The 18,081-nt window shown below is 41.4% G+C and overlaps 1 protein-coding gene across 1 annotated transcript; it reads left to right on the forward strand.

Moving 5' to 3' along the window:
* Positions 1–1,335: 1,335 nt before the first annotated feature.
* On the forward strand, positions 1,336–17,987 carry s1pr2 (sphingosine-1-phosphate receptor 2). Its single transcript, XM_017429396.3, has 2 exons — positions 1,336–1,792; positions 14,877–17,987. Exon 2 carries the CDS (start codon positions 14,996–14,998, stop codon positions 16,109–16,111), a length of 1,116 nt encoding a protein of 371 aa, XP_017284885.1. The 5' UTR covers positions 1,336–1,792; positions 14,877–14,995; the 3' UTR covers positions 16,112–17,987.
* Positions 17,988–18,081: the final 94 nt, after the last annotated feature.

The following is an 18,081-nucleotide window of genomic DNA, read 5'->3' on the forward strand; positions in this document are numbered from 1 at the left end:
GGATGGCTTTGGTTTTCAAGTTAATGACTGTGGAGACATTATTACCTCCTCAGAGGTTTGATAGAGGCTCTTTCACCAGAGACAGCACCTGCAGTCTCAGACACAGCCCTGTTGACTAACACGCTCACCTCACCCTCCTTATTACACCTATAGACACGCCTGGAAGGGAGGGAGATGGAAAAATTACAACTCTGTCTGGTCATCTTTGAAGTGATGCTCTGTCAAATAGTTATCAGCAGTTAGTACCTTATTAATCAGTCATAGAGCACGAAGGAAAGGGCAGAGGTCTTGGCTAGGCTAAGGCCTTGCATTTTTCAGGCTTATAAAACAGCTTTCTCAACAACTTACTGATGTGAAACATGAGCTAATATTAAATCTCTACACTGTTCCAGGGCACCTTAGGTTTGCCATTAGCTTAGCCTGGATGAAGACTTCCACCTTTTTCTTCATACTCAGTGATCTAAACTGATGTCACGACTGATAAGGCACTACTGCTCTGTTCCATTTAAGTCAGAAGTTGGAACTCAGATCTGGGAATGATGTCAGACCCGACCTTACCTGGTGGTTGAGCTCAGTGACCAGGCTAACTACTATTACCAACACAAGCCGATAGTGGTGGAATTCTCTGCATCTCAAACAAATGGCTGCTAATGCTACTAATGGTGGTTGGAAAGGACTAAGTGTGTGTAACTGGAAATGCAAACTGACAAAAGTTGAAACCAAAAGTGTTCAAGTACAAGTTAGCCATGTTGGATTTTGAGGTCAGGGCTGCTGGTTGGGAATCTCCAACTCTCCCAGTTAAAATTCTGACTTGAAAAGAGTTGACTTGGAGCTCTGACTTCAGAGTACACATGAAATGCAGCGTAAATACTGTTAACTATTTAACAAGACATCACTTCAAAAGTGACCAGACTATCCCTTTAATCTAAAATAAATCAAAAAGTTGGAAAAAAAAAACAAAACAAAACAAAACAAAAAAAAAAAAAAAACGAGGGGAAAGGCAAACAACTGCTGCGTTTTTGCCTAAATCCCAAACAAAGTTTATATGGCTGCCAGGGCTCCCAAAGGGAACCAGAGACAGGATGAGCTGAAACTTGTAAACCTTGGATCATGCTGGGATCTGCTGAGGGCGGAAAGGAAGTGATGAAGTGGAACATCTGGATTTGATTTTTGTGCACTAAAACACAGAAATTGGCTAAAACAGAATGTTCCAAACGAACTGCCGGCCACCGATTTGTGCTAAGACAGTGAAAACGCGCAAATCTTTATGGCACATGACGTTTCCGTACACCCCACGCCGTCGGTCTCTGGTGTATGTGTGGGTGTGTGTTTGCGTGTGTGTATGTGTGAAAGAGAGCGAGAGAGAGAGGAGCCTATTGTGTGTGTGCGCGCCTCCCTGACACTCCTCAGCCCTTAGAGCTGTTGTTCACAGAGCAGCAGGACAATCAGACTGGAGAGAAAGTGAGATTTTTTTGAATTTGTCTCGCCTGACTTCCCTTTTTTTTTTTGGTCAGGAATCGTTTTGTCTGTGAGCGCGCGCGCAGACCGGGTATGGATTTACCACTGACGAGACGAGACACGCCGTCTGGTCTTCTCTTAAAGTTCTGATTCATGTCAAGCCCGATTCTCGCCTCCTCCTAAGGACAGAGCTGAACTTTTGTCGCAGCTTTTTCTGAAAAAAAACAACAACAATTTTATTTAGTTTTTTTTGTGGAAACCAAAGGAGGAAGACGAGTGAGGACCATTTGGGGACAAACATCTCTTCGCCGCTTTCTTCCACGTCTCTCATGGGGTAAGTTGGTTTGGAGCAGCTGTGCGAAATATTGTCCCAGCATGTGCTGGGGGACAAAAGGACCTGCGCTTCGCTTCCCGTACTTCTGTGGAAAAACCTGCCTACCTATAAAAAAATCAAGTTTTATCTTCAAACTTCTCGTTGTTTTCTCTCTTCACAAACAAACGCGGTAATAAGCGACAGGAGGGGGAAAATACGCGTTCGTGATGTTAAAAATTCTCCAAATGTGCCAATGACTCACTCGGGCGCTTAAATGTCAGCACGAACTTCCACATGTAGGGGTTGACGCTGCACTTTTACCTACCAGAACGCAGAAGAAAAACTGCTGCTGCGGTTAATATTTACGCGTAATTCTCAAGCGCGGTGCGTCTTTTTGCTCAGCGCGGTGTGGGCTTAATTATCAACACACTGGGCAATAAATGAGCCGCATGCAGCGGGAGTGTGGTAGGGTGCAGCCTAATGCATCATCTGTAGATAGTAGTAAACTATAGTTTTTGTTAACCCCCCTCCCACACACACACACACAAACAATCTCAGTTCCTTGGAGCCGTTGCGCAGCCTGCTGTGCCACCCCCCCGCGCCTCTTTCCACCCAGCTCTGACCCCTCCGATGCTGTTGGGGCTTGTTCATCCGTCACTCTAAAGAAGGCATTGTATTGAAAGGATGTATTAATAAGACAAAAGCCCCCATTCTCCCCCCTGTGTACAGGAGTTAATCTCATGGGGCTCCTCTGCAAACTTAACAGAACAGCTTGTTACATTTTTGCACAGTTTTTTTTTTTTAATTATGGTGTATTGTGTTTTATTCCAGTCAAATGATTTGCCCATATGACTGAAGTTTTTATTTATTTATGTATTTCTTTATTTTATAACATGTTTCACTTTGTCTATAGAGAAGGAAGCATAGGTGTCAATTCTCCAGAAGCTGTCCTGGGAGAATCCTCAAGTCACGGTGTGATAAGATGATAAGGCAGAGGAACTCATGTTTATTGCTCAGATAAAAGCCTCCATCTGTCATCCGCTATCATGTGCTCAGTCCAACTTTCTCTGCCCGGTGTGGTGTTCATTAACAGACTGCCTGAAACTGCCCAGGCTGGTGTTATCTCCATTCCCAGCTGTGGTAACAAGACCAAAAAACACAAATGCTGAAAAGCCTTGTTGAATTCAAACTAATAAACAACTTACTGCGATAACATCATGAAATGGGGGTTAGGCGGAAGCTTGGAGTTTGGATAGGACTATCATGTGTTGAAGGGCCTGTCAACAGATTCATTGATGCCTGTGTTGTGCAAAGGGAAACTCGCTTTGGCCACCTATGGACACGGGCGTTTCCTCCAGTATGACCAGTTGGAGACGGGACACAATGCAGCCACCAGTCCATAAGTTTTCCATAGTACTAGAACAACACTCGCCACCCGACCAGGCTGTCTGCTGTCAGGCTTCTTCACCTCTCCCCTTCACCATCTCTGGCCTTGGCACAAATCATCAGAAGGTGCTGCAGCCACAGCTCTACAGCTCAAGGCTTACACAGCCGGCCATTAAACAGACCTAAAACTTAAAGACCTAAAGCTCCTCTACAAGGACTGCTAATGTCTTAAAGTGCAGAAATATTGACCCAGACCACCAACCCATTACCTCATAAGTTCAGGATTTGTGTTGCTGCAGGCCCAACTCCCAGCCCCATTCTCCTCCACTGTAATTTGACCCTTTTCAATGGGGACCACAAGGGGGGTAGCGTGAGAAATTAAGACAAACAGATGAGCTGGATAAATAAATAGACGTGTAAGTGCATGGAAGGCGAAATAAATTAATGGCATTTCAGTGGTGGGAACTAGATTTGTGGGACTTTTTAAAACTCTTAGGTCACTGGGGGGGATGGAGGCAGGAACGAGTGGTGGTCCCTGAAGGATGCTCACGTTTCAGCTCAGGCCTGAAAGCAGTCCGTTTATAGGAAGCGCTTTCCTTGGGGAGGCTAGCTCATCTTTTGTTGTCTGTGCTCACCACTTTATGGAGTCTGATCAGAAGAGCCGGAAACCAGAGGCAGAGTCTTTACCTGTTCAAATGGAACCAGTATAACAGCCAGTATATTCAAACATACAGGGTAGATGCCAAGGAAGATAACGTGAGAGCTAACCTGTGTTTATAGATTGTTTTATCCGGGGGGGTTTAGTCTTTGATTTTAATAGTGCTCTAGGACAGCCATCTGGGTTCTATTTTCTAAGAGTTCTTGCTGGTACTCAGCAGAAAAACACTTTTCGTGGGTGCGGCAGCTGGAACAAAATAAACGCCTTCTGTTCGCAAGCTGCTGAAGTGCAAGTCACAACACACAGTTGACAGCATGTAGGTTTCTGAATCACAGCCAGGAGCTGGGAGTGTCTCCAATCAGAGGAATAAATATGGCCATCTTTCCTTTCTTTTCCCCCCATTTTGTAAACAGCACAGAGAAAAGGATGTGCTTTATCTTGACTGGCAGGTAGAGGAACACAAATGCACAACTCGTTTTTTTTTTCCCTTATTTGTCTTTCCTTTTTTAAACAATCTTTCTGGGTTGTAAAAGTTCTGCTCTGATTATTACATAAACGTTTACATAAACTGATATTAGATGAGGGGGGAAAAATGCCTTTAGCTATTTTAGGAAGGTGTTTTAGACAATGAAAGAACCCATTAGCGCTTCAAGTCTCAGCTTACATTCCTTTTCCACTTGAAGCGCTTGGACAAATCGTAAGACCCCCCATGACCAGGCACTGATGCCTGTAGCAGCATGCCAGGATTTCCTAATACTTTTTAGCGTGAGGACAACGCCAACCTCCGCCTCCTCACATTTCAAGCCTGAATCAGCATAACTTCCAAAAAGCTGCCAGATAGAAGCAATTAGAAAAAACAAGTTTAATTCAACTGACATTTTTTTGTATGTCTTAACATCATTATAAATTTTGGAGAGACAAGGACAAGTAGATTGAATACAGGGTTTCTGGTTTCTGCTGTGGCTTTGGATGGGATCTGTTGCACTTTGCAACCACTGTTTAGGTTGTGCAGTGATTTATGAACTGGATGGGAGCGACTTCAAACTGTCTGCTCGAGCACAAGGCTTAATCAGTGCGGTCGTGTTGCGGCTTCCCGATTTCTGGTCATTTCCAGAGCGAACTTGTGAGCAGTCCCTGAGCAGGTACACATGAAGACCCTGCTACTTTTTGGAGAGCTTCTTGTTTCATCTTTCCTGTTGGAAGGCTTTGTTTTCCAGTCAGCTTTGTTTGTGCAGCTGGAAAACTCAACGAGACTACTTGAAAACCCCACCTCCCAAGTCCCAGAAATATGTTGGAGACAGATTTCTTGGATTTTCAGTTGTCCCAAGTGGCCAGAAAAGAGCCGCCTGCTGAAGCCATTCGTTTTATTTGGAACTTCAGAGTTTACTCCGTCTCTCATCCTCTGGAGATCTTTAGGTCATTAGATTTTCTGAATGACAGACAGACTTTAAAACACAACCAGATGATGGCAAGTCGTCTGAAATTCAGCTCTTATAAGCACTTATACAGAAAAGGCTTTGGCTTTATTCCTTCAAAGCTTAAAGACATGATGAACCTACCCAACAACCACACCACAAGCCAAGTTATGATAGAGGTCAGACAGCTTGAGTAAAACAGCTCGATTTAGTGGAAGTGGGTTCTGTTTGTAAAAATGACAGCAGCTTAAATACGTCCACATTACATGAGCTCTGTCATACAGCAAGAGTCAAAGATTTGGCACGTACTCCCCGAAAGGTTACATGACAACATTAGTCACACATGACCTTTTTTAATATCTGCAAAGTACCCTACAGCAAACCGAAACCCAAACTTTTAACTTCACAAAAAGATGATCAGTTTTCTGATAAATTTTGTTTTCTTGTGTAAAATTTACAGTAAATAAAAGTGATGGTGTAATCCTCTGTGTATTTTTATACATAGTCTTAGTCATAGTTTACATAGTCAGAATCATAGACACATATTTCACTTACATAGTCTCTGTTCTTAAGCAAACATTGTGTTCAGGTCAAATAATTTTTCTAAGGAATGAATTGCAAACTGAAAACTATAAAATAAAACAAAAAAGGTAACCAAAGCACTCGGCTAAATCCACCAATATCCACATATGAGCTTGAATTACCTGACTGAACTACATTAGGCTGGCCATAGTCTGTGTACATAAACAAATATGGTGGAATGGGGCAAGCTTGAAATCTTGGAGTTTAAGTTTAAGTGGAAATAGAAGTGAATCTGCTGCTAAATGCAAAAGAAAATGGAAAGAACAAGTAAGGCAACTGTCAAGAATAAATATCGGGGGTGAAGCAGAGTGGTGGAGCACCTTAAAGAGCAGAGGTCAGCATTCAAACATGGGGCTTTTGTGAAACTTCTACACGGCTAAGTTTACCCTTTTTTCAACTCTAGTTAAACATTGTCTTAAAAACCTCCCTGCATAGTTTAGTAAATAAATCTGAGCATAATTATGTACAAATACATCTAAATTGTTGGACTTCTCCTTCCTAAACAGCTCTACCGTGGACGCTACCAAATGCATGGGGTAATTGGCATTTGTTCACAACTTTTGCTTACAAATTTTTCACTTAAGAACACAACAACTATCAATATAGATAAAAAAAATAGATTTGTAGATTTGGTTTCTTACTTTATATATATATTTATTTATTTTTTGACTGGTCTTCATGACTTTGTAGTGAGTATATTTAACCTTCCATAAATAAATGAATAAAATGGGGAGTCCAGGGACACCACAATGTTCCCTCTCCAGGCAACCATGTTTTTTTCTACAAAAACAGATCTGTGTGTAATGGATGTGTGTTTGCCAGAGGAGTCTGAAGTCTTTTTCCTGCAATGGACCATGAAAGATGAAAGGATCCATCAGGTCATTAATGTGTTAGTGGGCATTATGATAGAGACAGCCCATGGATACAGTGTACCTATAGATGTTATCATTTTCCATCATGTAATGCTTTCCTTTGTCCTCCCCTCTTTGTTTTTGATTTTACGTGTTTCCCTGAGATTGTTGGGATGTTCTGTAAATCACTGCAGCATCAGTACCATCAATACTCCTGAGAACTCATTAAAATATTCCATCCTTTGTATCATTTGTGGTGTTTTGTCATCACGGCTTGCCTTGCAGCAAATAGGATCTCCCACGGAATCCTCACGATTTCCCAGTGAAGTAGGAGAACATGAGACTGGGCAGAGCTCAAGGTCAGAAACAGTAGAATAGGAACCAGGAAGCTGGACAAAATATGCCTTAAAAAAAAAGCTTGAAACCCTTTCATTAGGAGAGGTTTCACTCTAAACTCAAGAACATTGAAAGGTGTGGGTGGGGCAGAGTAGATGAAACTTGAATCAAACCCAGTTTAGACACAGGCATGATGTCACATTTTTAATGCTGGGCGATCACACCTAACCTACTGTTACATTTGCATCACGTTAAAAGCAAGCAAACCCACAAACAAGACCCGCTGAGCTAAAGCAGTATTGCAAAGTGCAGAAATAACAAGCTAGTGTGCACATCAGGAGCACATCTTTGTTCAGAGTGTGTGGTTAACATGGTCTTTCTTTAGAACATGTAAACCTTGATAAATTCACAGCTAAACTTTTACATCACATCTACCTTTATTTTTGACATCTATCTTTTATTATTTATTTAGTGGCAGATAAATAAATATATCTGTATGAGAAAATTCAGTTTCATGGCGCAGAGCTTCAGTTTCCCGAACACAGGGCTGATTGCGCAGTTAAGTCTTGTAACAATGTCTATAACAGGGGCTATAAGAACATGGCTCCTCTAAATGTGTGATAAATAAATCCGTCTTGATGTGCATTTAATCACCTCTTTGTGGTCCTGTCTTTTGATCTCTGTGGTGAAGTTTAAAATATACGAGGCGAGGGTAAAATGATGTGGCTCTGCGAATCAGGGATCAGCATGAAAGCGAAATATGCAAAACAGAACAACGTAAAAGGCACAAATAATTTGGAAGCGAGACTTTAAGTTGACAGAAATGGTCGCAGGGTGACCGTAATCCAGTAAGTGCCTCTGTGGCGGCACCTCTGTAGATTCCCCACCCCCCACTGGGTGAACAGAATAGGGGGTGGAAGTGGTAAAGGGGTTATGGCTCCTGAGGCGATATGATGCCCTTCTTTACGCAGCTTTGTTTTTATCTCCTCTCGTGATCTCTCTTAAAACCCCAAAGAGCTGCTGTTAATAAAGCCTCGCAAAGCTTCAGGGATGAACACAGACTAATAAAAGTCACCATGAAATAAAGAGTAAAAAAAACAAACTGTTTTTGCTCCAGACAGACCTGCAGACAGATTGGAACCCTGAAAAGAGACTGTGCCCAAACTGTCAAGCTGTCTGATGAGTGAAAGGGTAATCCCTAATTATAAGATGAAACCCCCCTTGTATTGGGGACACCCACTCCCCTCGTGTCTTGCCGTCTTAGTGAATGTAGGTAATGACAAAACAAAGAGAACGGAAGGTCTGATGTTTGGAAAAAGTTAAACGCTATAAAAACACAAGAGGAAACCGTTTAATCTGTCATAAAAATAGGAAGGACTTTGTTTTTTGCCTCATATCTAAAGCCAGAACACAGGTATGACAGTGACACAATTATGAAATTCAAACTTCTCTATTCAAAAAATAAGGATGTGACTTATGTGCCCTATATAGTTTTTGTTACAGACCTTTTCTTGTCTATAATATACTGCTCAAAGTGCCGAGTTCCTCTCTCTTAGCTAAAAACGGAGGTGTTGCACAGCCCCCCCATCTCATATTTTGCCCTTTGGTTCTGCATTGATGATACCAGTTCCAAGCTTCTAGGTTACACTTCTCCATGACTTTTTCATCTAATCTTGTGATTTGTTTTACCACTATATGTAGTTTTTAAAACTGCCTTCCTCTTGTTTCAGAGATTCATGTGATAGCGGAAATCAGTGGAGAATGCGTCAGACTCTCTGTCTTCGTTGTTCTGACTTCAAGGGTTATATAGCGTCAGCTGGATGAGAGAGGACATACGTGACTGCTTTGCACTCGAAGCTCAACAACTTGAAAAATTTGTCTTGTCGTAATGGTTAGACGTGTGAATATCTTGCAATAGCTCGTGGTCTTGAAGTAGTTTCTTCTCTGGGTAAGAAGACTTTTACTTTGTTCCTTTTTAGGAGGAAGTTCAGGTGGTTCTGTTTAGACCTCAAACATGTTTGTATTTTGTAACTGTTGGCATTATCCTTTCCACGTCAGTTTGATGCAGCGTGGCATGTAAACAGAGATGAGCGCGGTGGTTCAAGGTTGGGCACAGTAAGAACCGTTCTGGGTTTGTCCGTGCGGTGTAAACACACACTTTTGCCGACTGTGTGTGTCACGTCACGGTCATTTGAAGGGCCAGATTACTGTTCTGTAATGTCACAGCTGACACCTAAATTCACCCCCGGTTAGAAAGAGACTGGCAACACGACTGCGTTTTCCTAGTAATTGCCTGTGAACAATCAATAGTGTTGCTCATGTAAAAAGATATTACACAGAAAGGCCTGAAGCTCAGTGATGGGCAACGCTGCAGAAAGATGCTGCAGCGACATGTCAACAAGCACATTGCTTTCCTTTGTTTTTGAGTTGCACGTCACTATTGCATAAAGCTCAATTTTAAAAGACAAGTCTGCTTCAAGATGCTTTATGTGTGTGTGTCAGATTGCGTGTTTGGGGTGCCTTGGCTTATGGTGACTCATACAGGCGCTGACTTCTGACTGTAAGGACAAATCATTCATCACTTATGAATCTAAGAAGTGTAAAGGAGTTCAGTCGAACATCCATCTCTCTGTTTAGTCACTTTATTTGAAAACTTGTGGGAGTTGTAGTGAAACTTTGTGGTGGTAAGAGTTCATATCTTTGCATCTGACATGTCAACACTCATCTTGGGGAACTTTTCTTACTACTGTACTTAGTATATGGAATTTTCCTTATAGGAAAATCATCTCTTTCTCTTTCTTTTATTTCATCAATTTAAAAAAAATAATAATTTCAGAAGAAAAGAACACAAACAAAAAAAGAAAGATTGAACGGAACAGAAGAAGGTCTTTGGATCAGAGCAGAGGCATCTGAAGAACAAAGTAGCTGGGTCTTGCTCAGACTTACATCGTGCACTCTAACAGTTAAGATAAACCGTATAATCAATAGCTGAGAAACTGAGAAGGAACAAATCACAGCAGTAGAAATCATCTGTGTGCTGAAAATGGATTACTTGATAGCTGTTAATTAAAGGCAGATTAGCTGAGTGTCTTGTTGAGTGAAGACATTAAATAACTGTAATTAATGACTTTTATGTAATTAAAGGGAATGCATGTCACTCTCTGCTTTTCATGCCTTTCTAGAATTTGATGACTAAGATCACCTTATACTGAGAAATGATGACGCTGTAGTCGTTTTGATTGAACCTTGGAAATAATGTTATGTGCTGTCCCAAGCAATATCATAAGATCTCATACTCAGAGTACGCGTTCTGAATGACTCTCAGCTTCTACCACATCTAATTCTACCTCAGTATTTGTAAAACTGACTGAGTTAAATCCATTTTAACACACCCATCAAAAGATGGGCCTATCTGTGCGCAATTTCTTGTCTAAGGTGTAACTCTGCAACTGTGTAACGTAAGAATATGAGACTGAACAGCTGGACACCTCATGGGTCAAGGATGATCCCTATTAATTTCAAGGTCATGGGGTCAAAGGTCACAGGTTACACCTTTGATAAAACCCTCTCTATGCTCCAGCTTCACATCTAAGTAACAGAAATACTACTAGGTACTATGTACCGTTGGTGGTACTCTTGTTATGTGTTTTTTTAAGGTCAGTTGGCTGTGGCAGCCATCTTGAATCTCCAAAAGGTAATCAGTTGTAGATGTATATCCAGTGATAACTGCAAGTTCCATTAAAATTTGTCCAGTTGTTCAGGAGATATTTTGGTAACAGACAGACACACAAACACAGACACTCACAGATACAGGCAAAACATTATTGTACACCTTTGCCTTTTAGCAGCAGGCAATAATACTTCAAAGAAAGAAAATGTGTATTTTATAGTCTGAAGTTATTGACTTTTAAGCCAGGTAGAGACCAGGCTGTTGCTGTTTGTTGCCATAACAGCGGCTTGTGTGCAGACAGGATTTCGGGCAGATGGCTAAAGATATGTAACAAGATTTCTTCGGCTCACAGACTGCTGTACAGGATATCATGATTAGGTACATTTCTAAATAAAGCAAAAGTAAAGAATAACTTTGAACTGAAACAAGATATGATGCAAATGTAAACTGTCCAAATTTTAGCTTCTTTTTTCCTCTTACGTGAAACTGTTTTTGAAAATTGTGAGCACAGAGATGGAAATATGACAATGCTCTTGTTGTAGGAGATTTCCACCCAGAGAAAGTGGAGCCAGGTTTAGATTGACAGGTAATTGGGTGGTGTTTCCTTGGTCTGTGGTGGGCAGACACTCTGCTAATTAGGGCTTATCAGGTGTTTCTGAGAAAACACCTGAGGCTTTTGTGCAGCTTTGCACACAATGAATGAGAGAAGTCTGTATGGGATTTAAAGAGAGCGAGAATTGACTATAGACATACACACAGGTGCATACATGCAAAAATCTGTGTGCTAAAACTTGTATGCAATGGTGGTTACATGTTTAGTGAAAGAGCATTCTTTTATCTACTCTTGTGGTAATGACAAGTAGGCGGGACTGTGAAAAAGAGGCAAAAATCTGGCGGCATCTGTGCATGGGAATATGTACCACAAGACAATCTTTGCATCTCTTGTCACGTATTAACACCCGTTTAGTTTTTGGCGTAAAGTATTTTTTGACATTTTTTTTTAAAGAGGATATCCTGTCTGACTTTTCTGTCTTCTTTGACTTCCTCTTGCCACTTGAGTTTTACACTGTTGTCCACACTTGGTTGTTTTATCGCCTCCAATAAACTTGTTTGAGCTTCGCTGTGAAAATCAGACAGGATATTGAGCCATTTTGTGTTGCCTTTTTACACCTTCACCTATATAACAGAGCAAGAGGCACCAATGACGCTAACTGAACTGGAGGGTGTCAGTCGCAGATCAAAAACCTGTATTTCCAACTTACGTCACTTTAAAATAACTACACAGCTGCAGTGTACCTCAACACCACTTTAGCTGCAATAAGACAAATGGAAAAGTAACTGCATAACAATTTAGCTTTATAAATTGTTGCAAAGTACTAATTTCAAATTTAAAAAGGAAAAAACTATTACTGCAATGCATGTTTTTGTTATATATATTTTAAATGCAAATGTAGCTATATTAAATGCTGAATGCATCAAAAATCAATCTACTTTCTGTTCCCTTGCGCTTATTGGGATAAGGAGCCATTGGGTTTTTTTTTTTTTGCAAGGCAAACTTTCTGACAATGTCTTTTGTCTACAGTGGAAGTATGACGGTGTGTCTGGGTCAAATGTGGGGCAAAACTTTGACAAAGAGCTGAGTGTGTATTGGGAGTTGCATTGCAGAAAGTTTGCGCTGCAGCTGACCAAATTACCATGGAAACGCATGAAAAGCACATGGCAGGTAGAAGGGCTGGGCCGCTACGAGACATTGTTGTAGACAAACCAGCCAGTCCGCTTTTCCCACATGCAGCAAAATCCCTTGATGACAGACGCTAAAAGACTACTTGGTGACAAGAGGACGACAGAGGGGAAGAGAGCTGTCCAGAGCTGAGGGGGGTGAAAAAAAACAAAACAAAAGATGAAACAAAGAGAAGTCTGTGGTTTCTCATAGCAGACACAGGACTGGGGAGATACGGAGACTTTCCATGAGTAAAATCGTTATTTTTCAATAATGTGAGCTAATGTAATTACCTCGGTGCAGCTCTCACATGTGCTCAAGCTCAAGCCTCCTATTTGTGTCTATTAATGGAGCTAAAATGGATATGAAGGGGGGAAGACAGGCATCCTGACACGGCAGTTCAATAAGGGAGTGCTCAACTGTAACTTTATTTCTGCTATGATACAGTTGCAGCAGCCAAATGGAAGCGTGCTGCCTAATTATTAAGACTGAAGGCCACTGCTATCCGCTCTGAAGGAGGCTATTGTTCCTGCTCGAGGAAACGGTGTGCTGGTTCTTACTGGCAGCCAGTAGCAGCTGGGTGCTCAACTTGCACGTGTGCATGAAAAGTTTGTCACAATCAGATTTGTGGGCGAACAAACATACTGTATTTTCCTGCACATGTGGAAGTCTGCGGTGAGTTTGTGTATGGGTGTGCTGTCACAGATTCCTGCTTTTGTGCCCAGATGCCGTTCCACATGCCTGATCTCTGTCCGCCTTTGTCTCGTTCCTTCTTTATCTTTTAGCCTCTCAGGTTTTGACTCAAAGCCCAGCAGAACAGCGAAGAGGTCCGGGCCCAATTTCCGTTCATTTATTTAGCTGGAGTTTGTTGGAGCCGTCCAGACCTGGTGAAGACAAGCAGGCAGTGGAAGCATCAGTCTTGAATTACCTTGGGAGCTGGTCCATAGAGGGATCATGTTGCTTTTGTCAGGTTTAAGACACCGGCGTTACCTCTAATGAGATTAGCAGAGCCTGCCTTAAACTCTTTATGCTCAGTCCTCTAGTGTCAGTCCCTTTTTCAGTTTTTCTTTGTGAAGAGTTTGTAATGTTTTTCTTTAGAATGATTATTATAATAAAAAAATCCCACATTGATTGAACATTAGCTTGATTGAACTTTTATTACCACATAGAACCAGTGTGAACATTTTCTGCTCACACCAGTAATATGCAAATATGAACTGCAGTGATACTGTACACCACAATCAAGTCTTAACAGGCGTTCTCCTATTGAACCCCCACTTCGTCCTCTCGGGTATCTGTTTGATTTGCTGTTAGCTTTTCTCAGTTAGCAGGAAATGGGTGGTTGGGCAGGTTGGGACGAAACGATCTGGCTGATCAACAAGCTATGCTGAAGTTTCAAGAAGTAGCTCACTGGAGTGGAATGGTTGGCTCCGCACAACAATGCAGTGTGTTGATAGCTGAGTGCTCGGACAGGGTTGGTGGAATGTCCCCCCTTTAGACCTTTTGTCTCACAGAGCCTTCATTCTTTTACCTGGAGACGGTGTTTGTCTTTGCGGGTTTACCATTCCAAAAAAAAGTGAATAACTGCATTTTATCTTTATGTGCTATGCAAATCCTAATTTTCCTTGGAGTAAATATCTGATAATGTACGGCACATTTGTGGATTTTGCATTTGGGATGGAACAAATATGCACTGTAAGTGCAGCGCACACCGAGCAGTATACCGAGAGGCCTTTCATGTGTGTGACTTTAATTTTCTTTGTCTTGATTTAAAAGGTTTTCTTGTTTTGGAGATGTCATGCTTAGACTATTTATTGGGAATGACTCTGGACGACTACCACCAAATTTTAGCTTGATATTTGTTCAACTGACTGAGTTATAGCTATTTGGCTAATGTGGATTGGCTGTGGTGGCCATCTTGAGTTGGGCTGACTCAAAAGTTAAGCAGTTTTAGATGTACATCCAGTAATTACTTTCTGAAAGTTTTATCAAGATCCATTCAGTGGTTCAATAAATATTTTGCAAACAGACAAACAGGGTTGACTCCAACCGTTAATGCCAAAGTTTGAAGCAAAGATCTCATGTAATGAGGAGCAGCTGGATGATGTGTGTGAATGACTTTCAGCTACAACCACACCATATTTTAGCACAATATCCGTAAAGCTGACTGAACTATAGCCATTTTTTGTGTTTTCTATGGCTGTGGGGGCCAGCTTGAATTGGGTTGGCTCCAAAAGCTAATCGGTTGAGATGTACAATCAATGATAATTTCCTGAAAGTTTCATTAAAATCTGTCCAGCGGTTTATGAGATTTTTTGCTAACAGACAGACACACACAAAGACAAGCAAAATCATTTTTGTCTTTTGGTGGTGAGCAACAACAAAAAATACTCTGTAACTTTGTCACTATTTATTTAAATAATGCAAGAACATTTCCTTTGTCAGTAACCAAAGTCTTTTTTTTTTCTTTTTATGTTGTTTCTGCAGGTGATCCACACACTGTTCCTGAGACGTGACTGTGGGACAGACAGTCCCCTCCCAACCCATTCGTTGCCTTATAGGCAAAGGTTAATGGCATAGACACTTTGCCCAACTCTGCAGTGCAAATGGCTTCTTGCTGTGAAGCCCCCGACTTCTGCCACCTAGACATCAAGAAGAGCAAGTATTTGCAGTACTACGAATTGGATGTGATCAAGTGCCACTATGCAATTGCTAAAAACATGACCATTGGAAACGTAACCAAACACATTGAGAGCAAGAAACAATTCCCCACTCTCAATATTGTCTTCATCATTATCTGCACTATCATCATCCTTGAGAATCTTCTAATCCTGGTTGCAGTGTGGCGCAACAAGAAGTTCCATTCAGCCATGTTTTTCTTCATTGGCAACTTGGCGTTCTCTGACTTGCTGGCAGGCTTCGCCTACATAGCCAATATAATAATGTCAGGGCCAATGACTAAAGATCTAATGCCTGTGCAGTGGTTCATCAGAGAGGGCACAGTGTTCATCGCTCTGTCTGCTTCAGTCTTCAGCTTGTTGGCGATTGCTATTGAGCGCTTCATTGCTATCACCAAGGTCAAGGTGTACGGCTCTACCAAGACATGTCGCATGTTCCTCCTGATTGGAGCTTGTTGGGTCACCTCTGTTCTGCTTGGAGGGCTTCCCATCATTGGCTGGAACTGCATCTGCAACACCTCTGACTGCTCAGTTGTGTTGCCGCTCTACTCCAAGAAATACATAGTCTTTGTGGTCACCATTTTCACCCTCATACTGTTCTCCATTGTCATCCTCTATGTGAAGATCTATTTGATCGTGAGCTCCAGCCGCCAGGAAGCAACTAACTCACAAGCATATGCACTTTTGAAAACCGTCACAATAGTGCTGGGCGTCTTCATCGTGTGCTGGCTGCCTGCTTTCACGATCCTGCTCCTGGATTCATCCTGCACCATGCAGCGTTGTCCTATCCTCTCCAAAGCACACATCTTTTTCAGCTTTGCCACTCTAAACTCAGCGCTTAACCCAGTGATCTACATGCTGCGAAGCAAGGAGATGAGAAGGGAGTTCCTGCGTGTGTTGTGCTGCTGGGGGGTGCTGCAAAGCGGGCGACCGTCTGAACGCTGCTGGGTCCCTTTGAAGAGCTCCAGCTCTCTGGAACACTGCACCAACAAACACGAACAGCAGACCATGCCCATCATGAAAACCTGTACCACCTGCGTCTGATACGGCACAAACACGTTAGAGGTCTAGTGTTTTTGTCAAAAAAGTGAGCATTTACAATCAAGTAAAGAGGCCACAGTGAGTTGGGCAGACGTTAAAAGAGAAGCAAATGCAACCTGGGACTGAGCTTGCCGATAGTAATGTCTGTCAGGACACATCATGTGAGGCAGACATTTCTCACGTTACAATCTAATTTGTGTGACCTTACAATCAGCATTCAGTGGATTCATTGTTCAGTTGTGAAATGCATGAAAACAGGACAATTTTCCAGTTTGCTGGATGAGAAATGTGAAAAGAAAAGCTTTTTATTTGGTACCTTTATCAAAGAATACAGAGCAAACCATTTTGATGTATATACCTACCATGTGTTTGTTTTCTTTCTGAACATGTAAATCCGCATGCAAAGCCAAAAACTGAAGCTTGATTTCTTAATTATGTTAAGTTTAGGCCTTTTATCAGCAGTGTCAATGCAAAGATTGCAAAGTTGCACTTTGTAGATTATTCTGTTATTTTTGAAACTACATCACTCTCATTTCCAGTGACTAGCATGTACAACAGGCCTAAAGATTCCTCATTTGTTCTTTACTGAGCAATGCACACTGTACAGTACGGAAACCAAATTATTGAGTGGTCCCTAGCATAACAAGGGTTATATACTCCCTATATAACATTGCTTGACACCAGTTAAATTAATCACAACAAAAGTACATAATCTGCTTCATTTAATGCATGAAATTCTAACGCATTTATAAGTGCTAATGTGTTCGATATTTATTCCAGCTCAAGCTTCTATACTAACCACCCTTCACCCCATTTGTCTATATAACTTGTCTCTCTTTGCTTTTAATATTTTAATAGTTTCCGTTGAGGAAGGCCAAATTGGAAATCACATTTCATAAAGTGAGTTGGCGCTCATGAATTTTGCCCTGTGATAGCTCGCCAACATTTTTGACTAATAGAACCAATGCCCTGACAGTGTTGTAGCAACGTAGCAGCAATGCACCAACTTGATTTTATGTCTTCCTCTTAGAGAAAAAAAGGCTGAGAAGTGTTTGGGGCACGAGCTCCGTTACCAACAGTATTACTAATCATCATTACCAAGTCACTGACAAGCAGAGAGTGGGGGTGAACAGGTAACTCTCACTGTGAACAATTTGTTGCACCGAGAACAAGAATTAAATTGTAAGTATCGTAGTTTTTTTATTTTTTTTTTTTATGCTGGCCAAATGCTTTGTGCAACTAAAACCGTAAACACAGCTCATCTTTCCAAAGTCCCCCCTCACCTCCTCTACAAAGTGGGGGAAGATCCGGTTTCAAACGTGCACGCGGGGGTGGGGGCGGGAAGAACAGCTTCTTCATTCTCTGACATCCTACAGCGTGGAACTTCCGTCAACTGTAGGAAGTCCTGTTTTTTTATTGTCCGGTTCCTGTTGTTCAGGGTTACACTAACCGTCTTCCTGTAGAGACACAATTAAAACTCCTCTCTCCATTAGTCTGCCCAATATTAACGTTAACATTTAGTCAGCCAAGTAGAAATGATGAAAAGCACTTTGGCAGCTTCAGTGTCGTTTTCTTCCCCCTAGTTGTTTTTTTATTTCCTTTTGAGTGGAAAGGTATTTTAAACTTTGTACCTGAATGTTTATGACAAATATATGAATAACTATGTATCTATGTATGTTTGTAAGTATGTATGTATGTATGTATTGTTGTACAGTATGTATGATTTTGTGTTGTATGATATGTATTGTGTGCAATAGCTTTGTGTGTCTTGTAGCACGCTGCCTGTGTTAAATTGGTACACTCTTGAACACTAATTGAGGTACATAAACATTTTGTTAACTGCATTCCAGTTTTATAAAATAAATGAAATACTTAAATATTTGTGTTTAAGTTTGATTTTTAAGGTGTGGAGAAAAAGAAAACATTTTAAGGTGCAGCTGTAATTTTTCTACAGGTCCAGAGATGTTCCTGTT

Source organism: Kryptolebias marmoratus, linkage group LG12 (assembly GCF_001649575.2).
Source record: "Kryptolebias marmoratus isolate JLee-2015 linkage group LG12, ASM164957v2, whole genome shotgun sequence".
Lineage (NCBI taxonomy): Eukaryota > Metazoa > Chordata > Actinopteri > Cyprinodontiformes > Rivulidae > Kryptolebias > Kryptolebias marmoratus.

What these genes read in the sequence shown, in the direction of transcription:
- s1pr2 (XM_017429396.3), top strand. Translation starts at nt 14,996, where the DNA reads ATGGCTTCTTGCTGTGAAGCCCCCGACTTCTGCCACCTAGACATCAAG.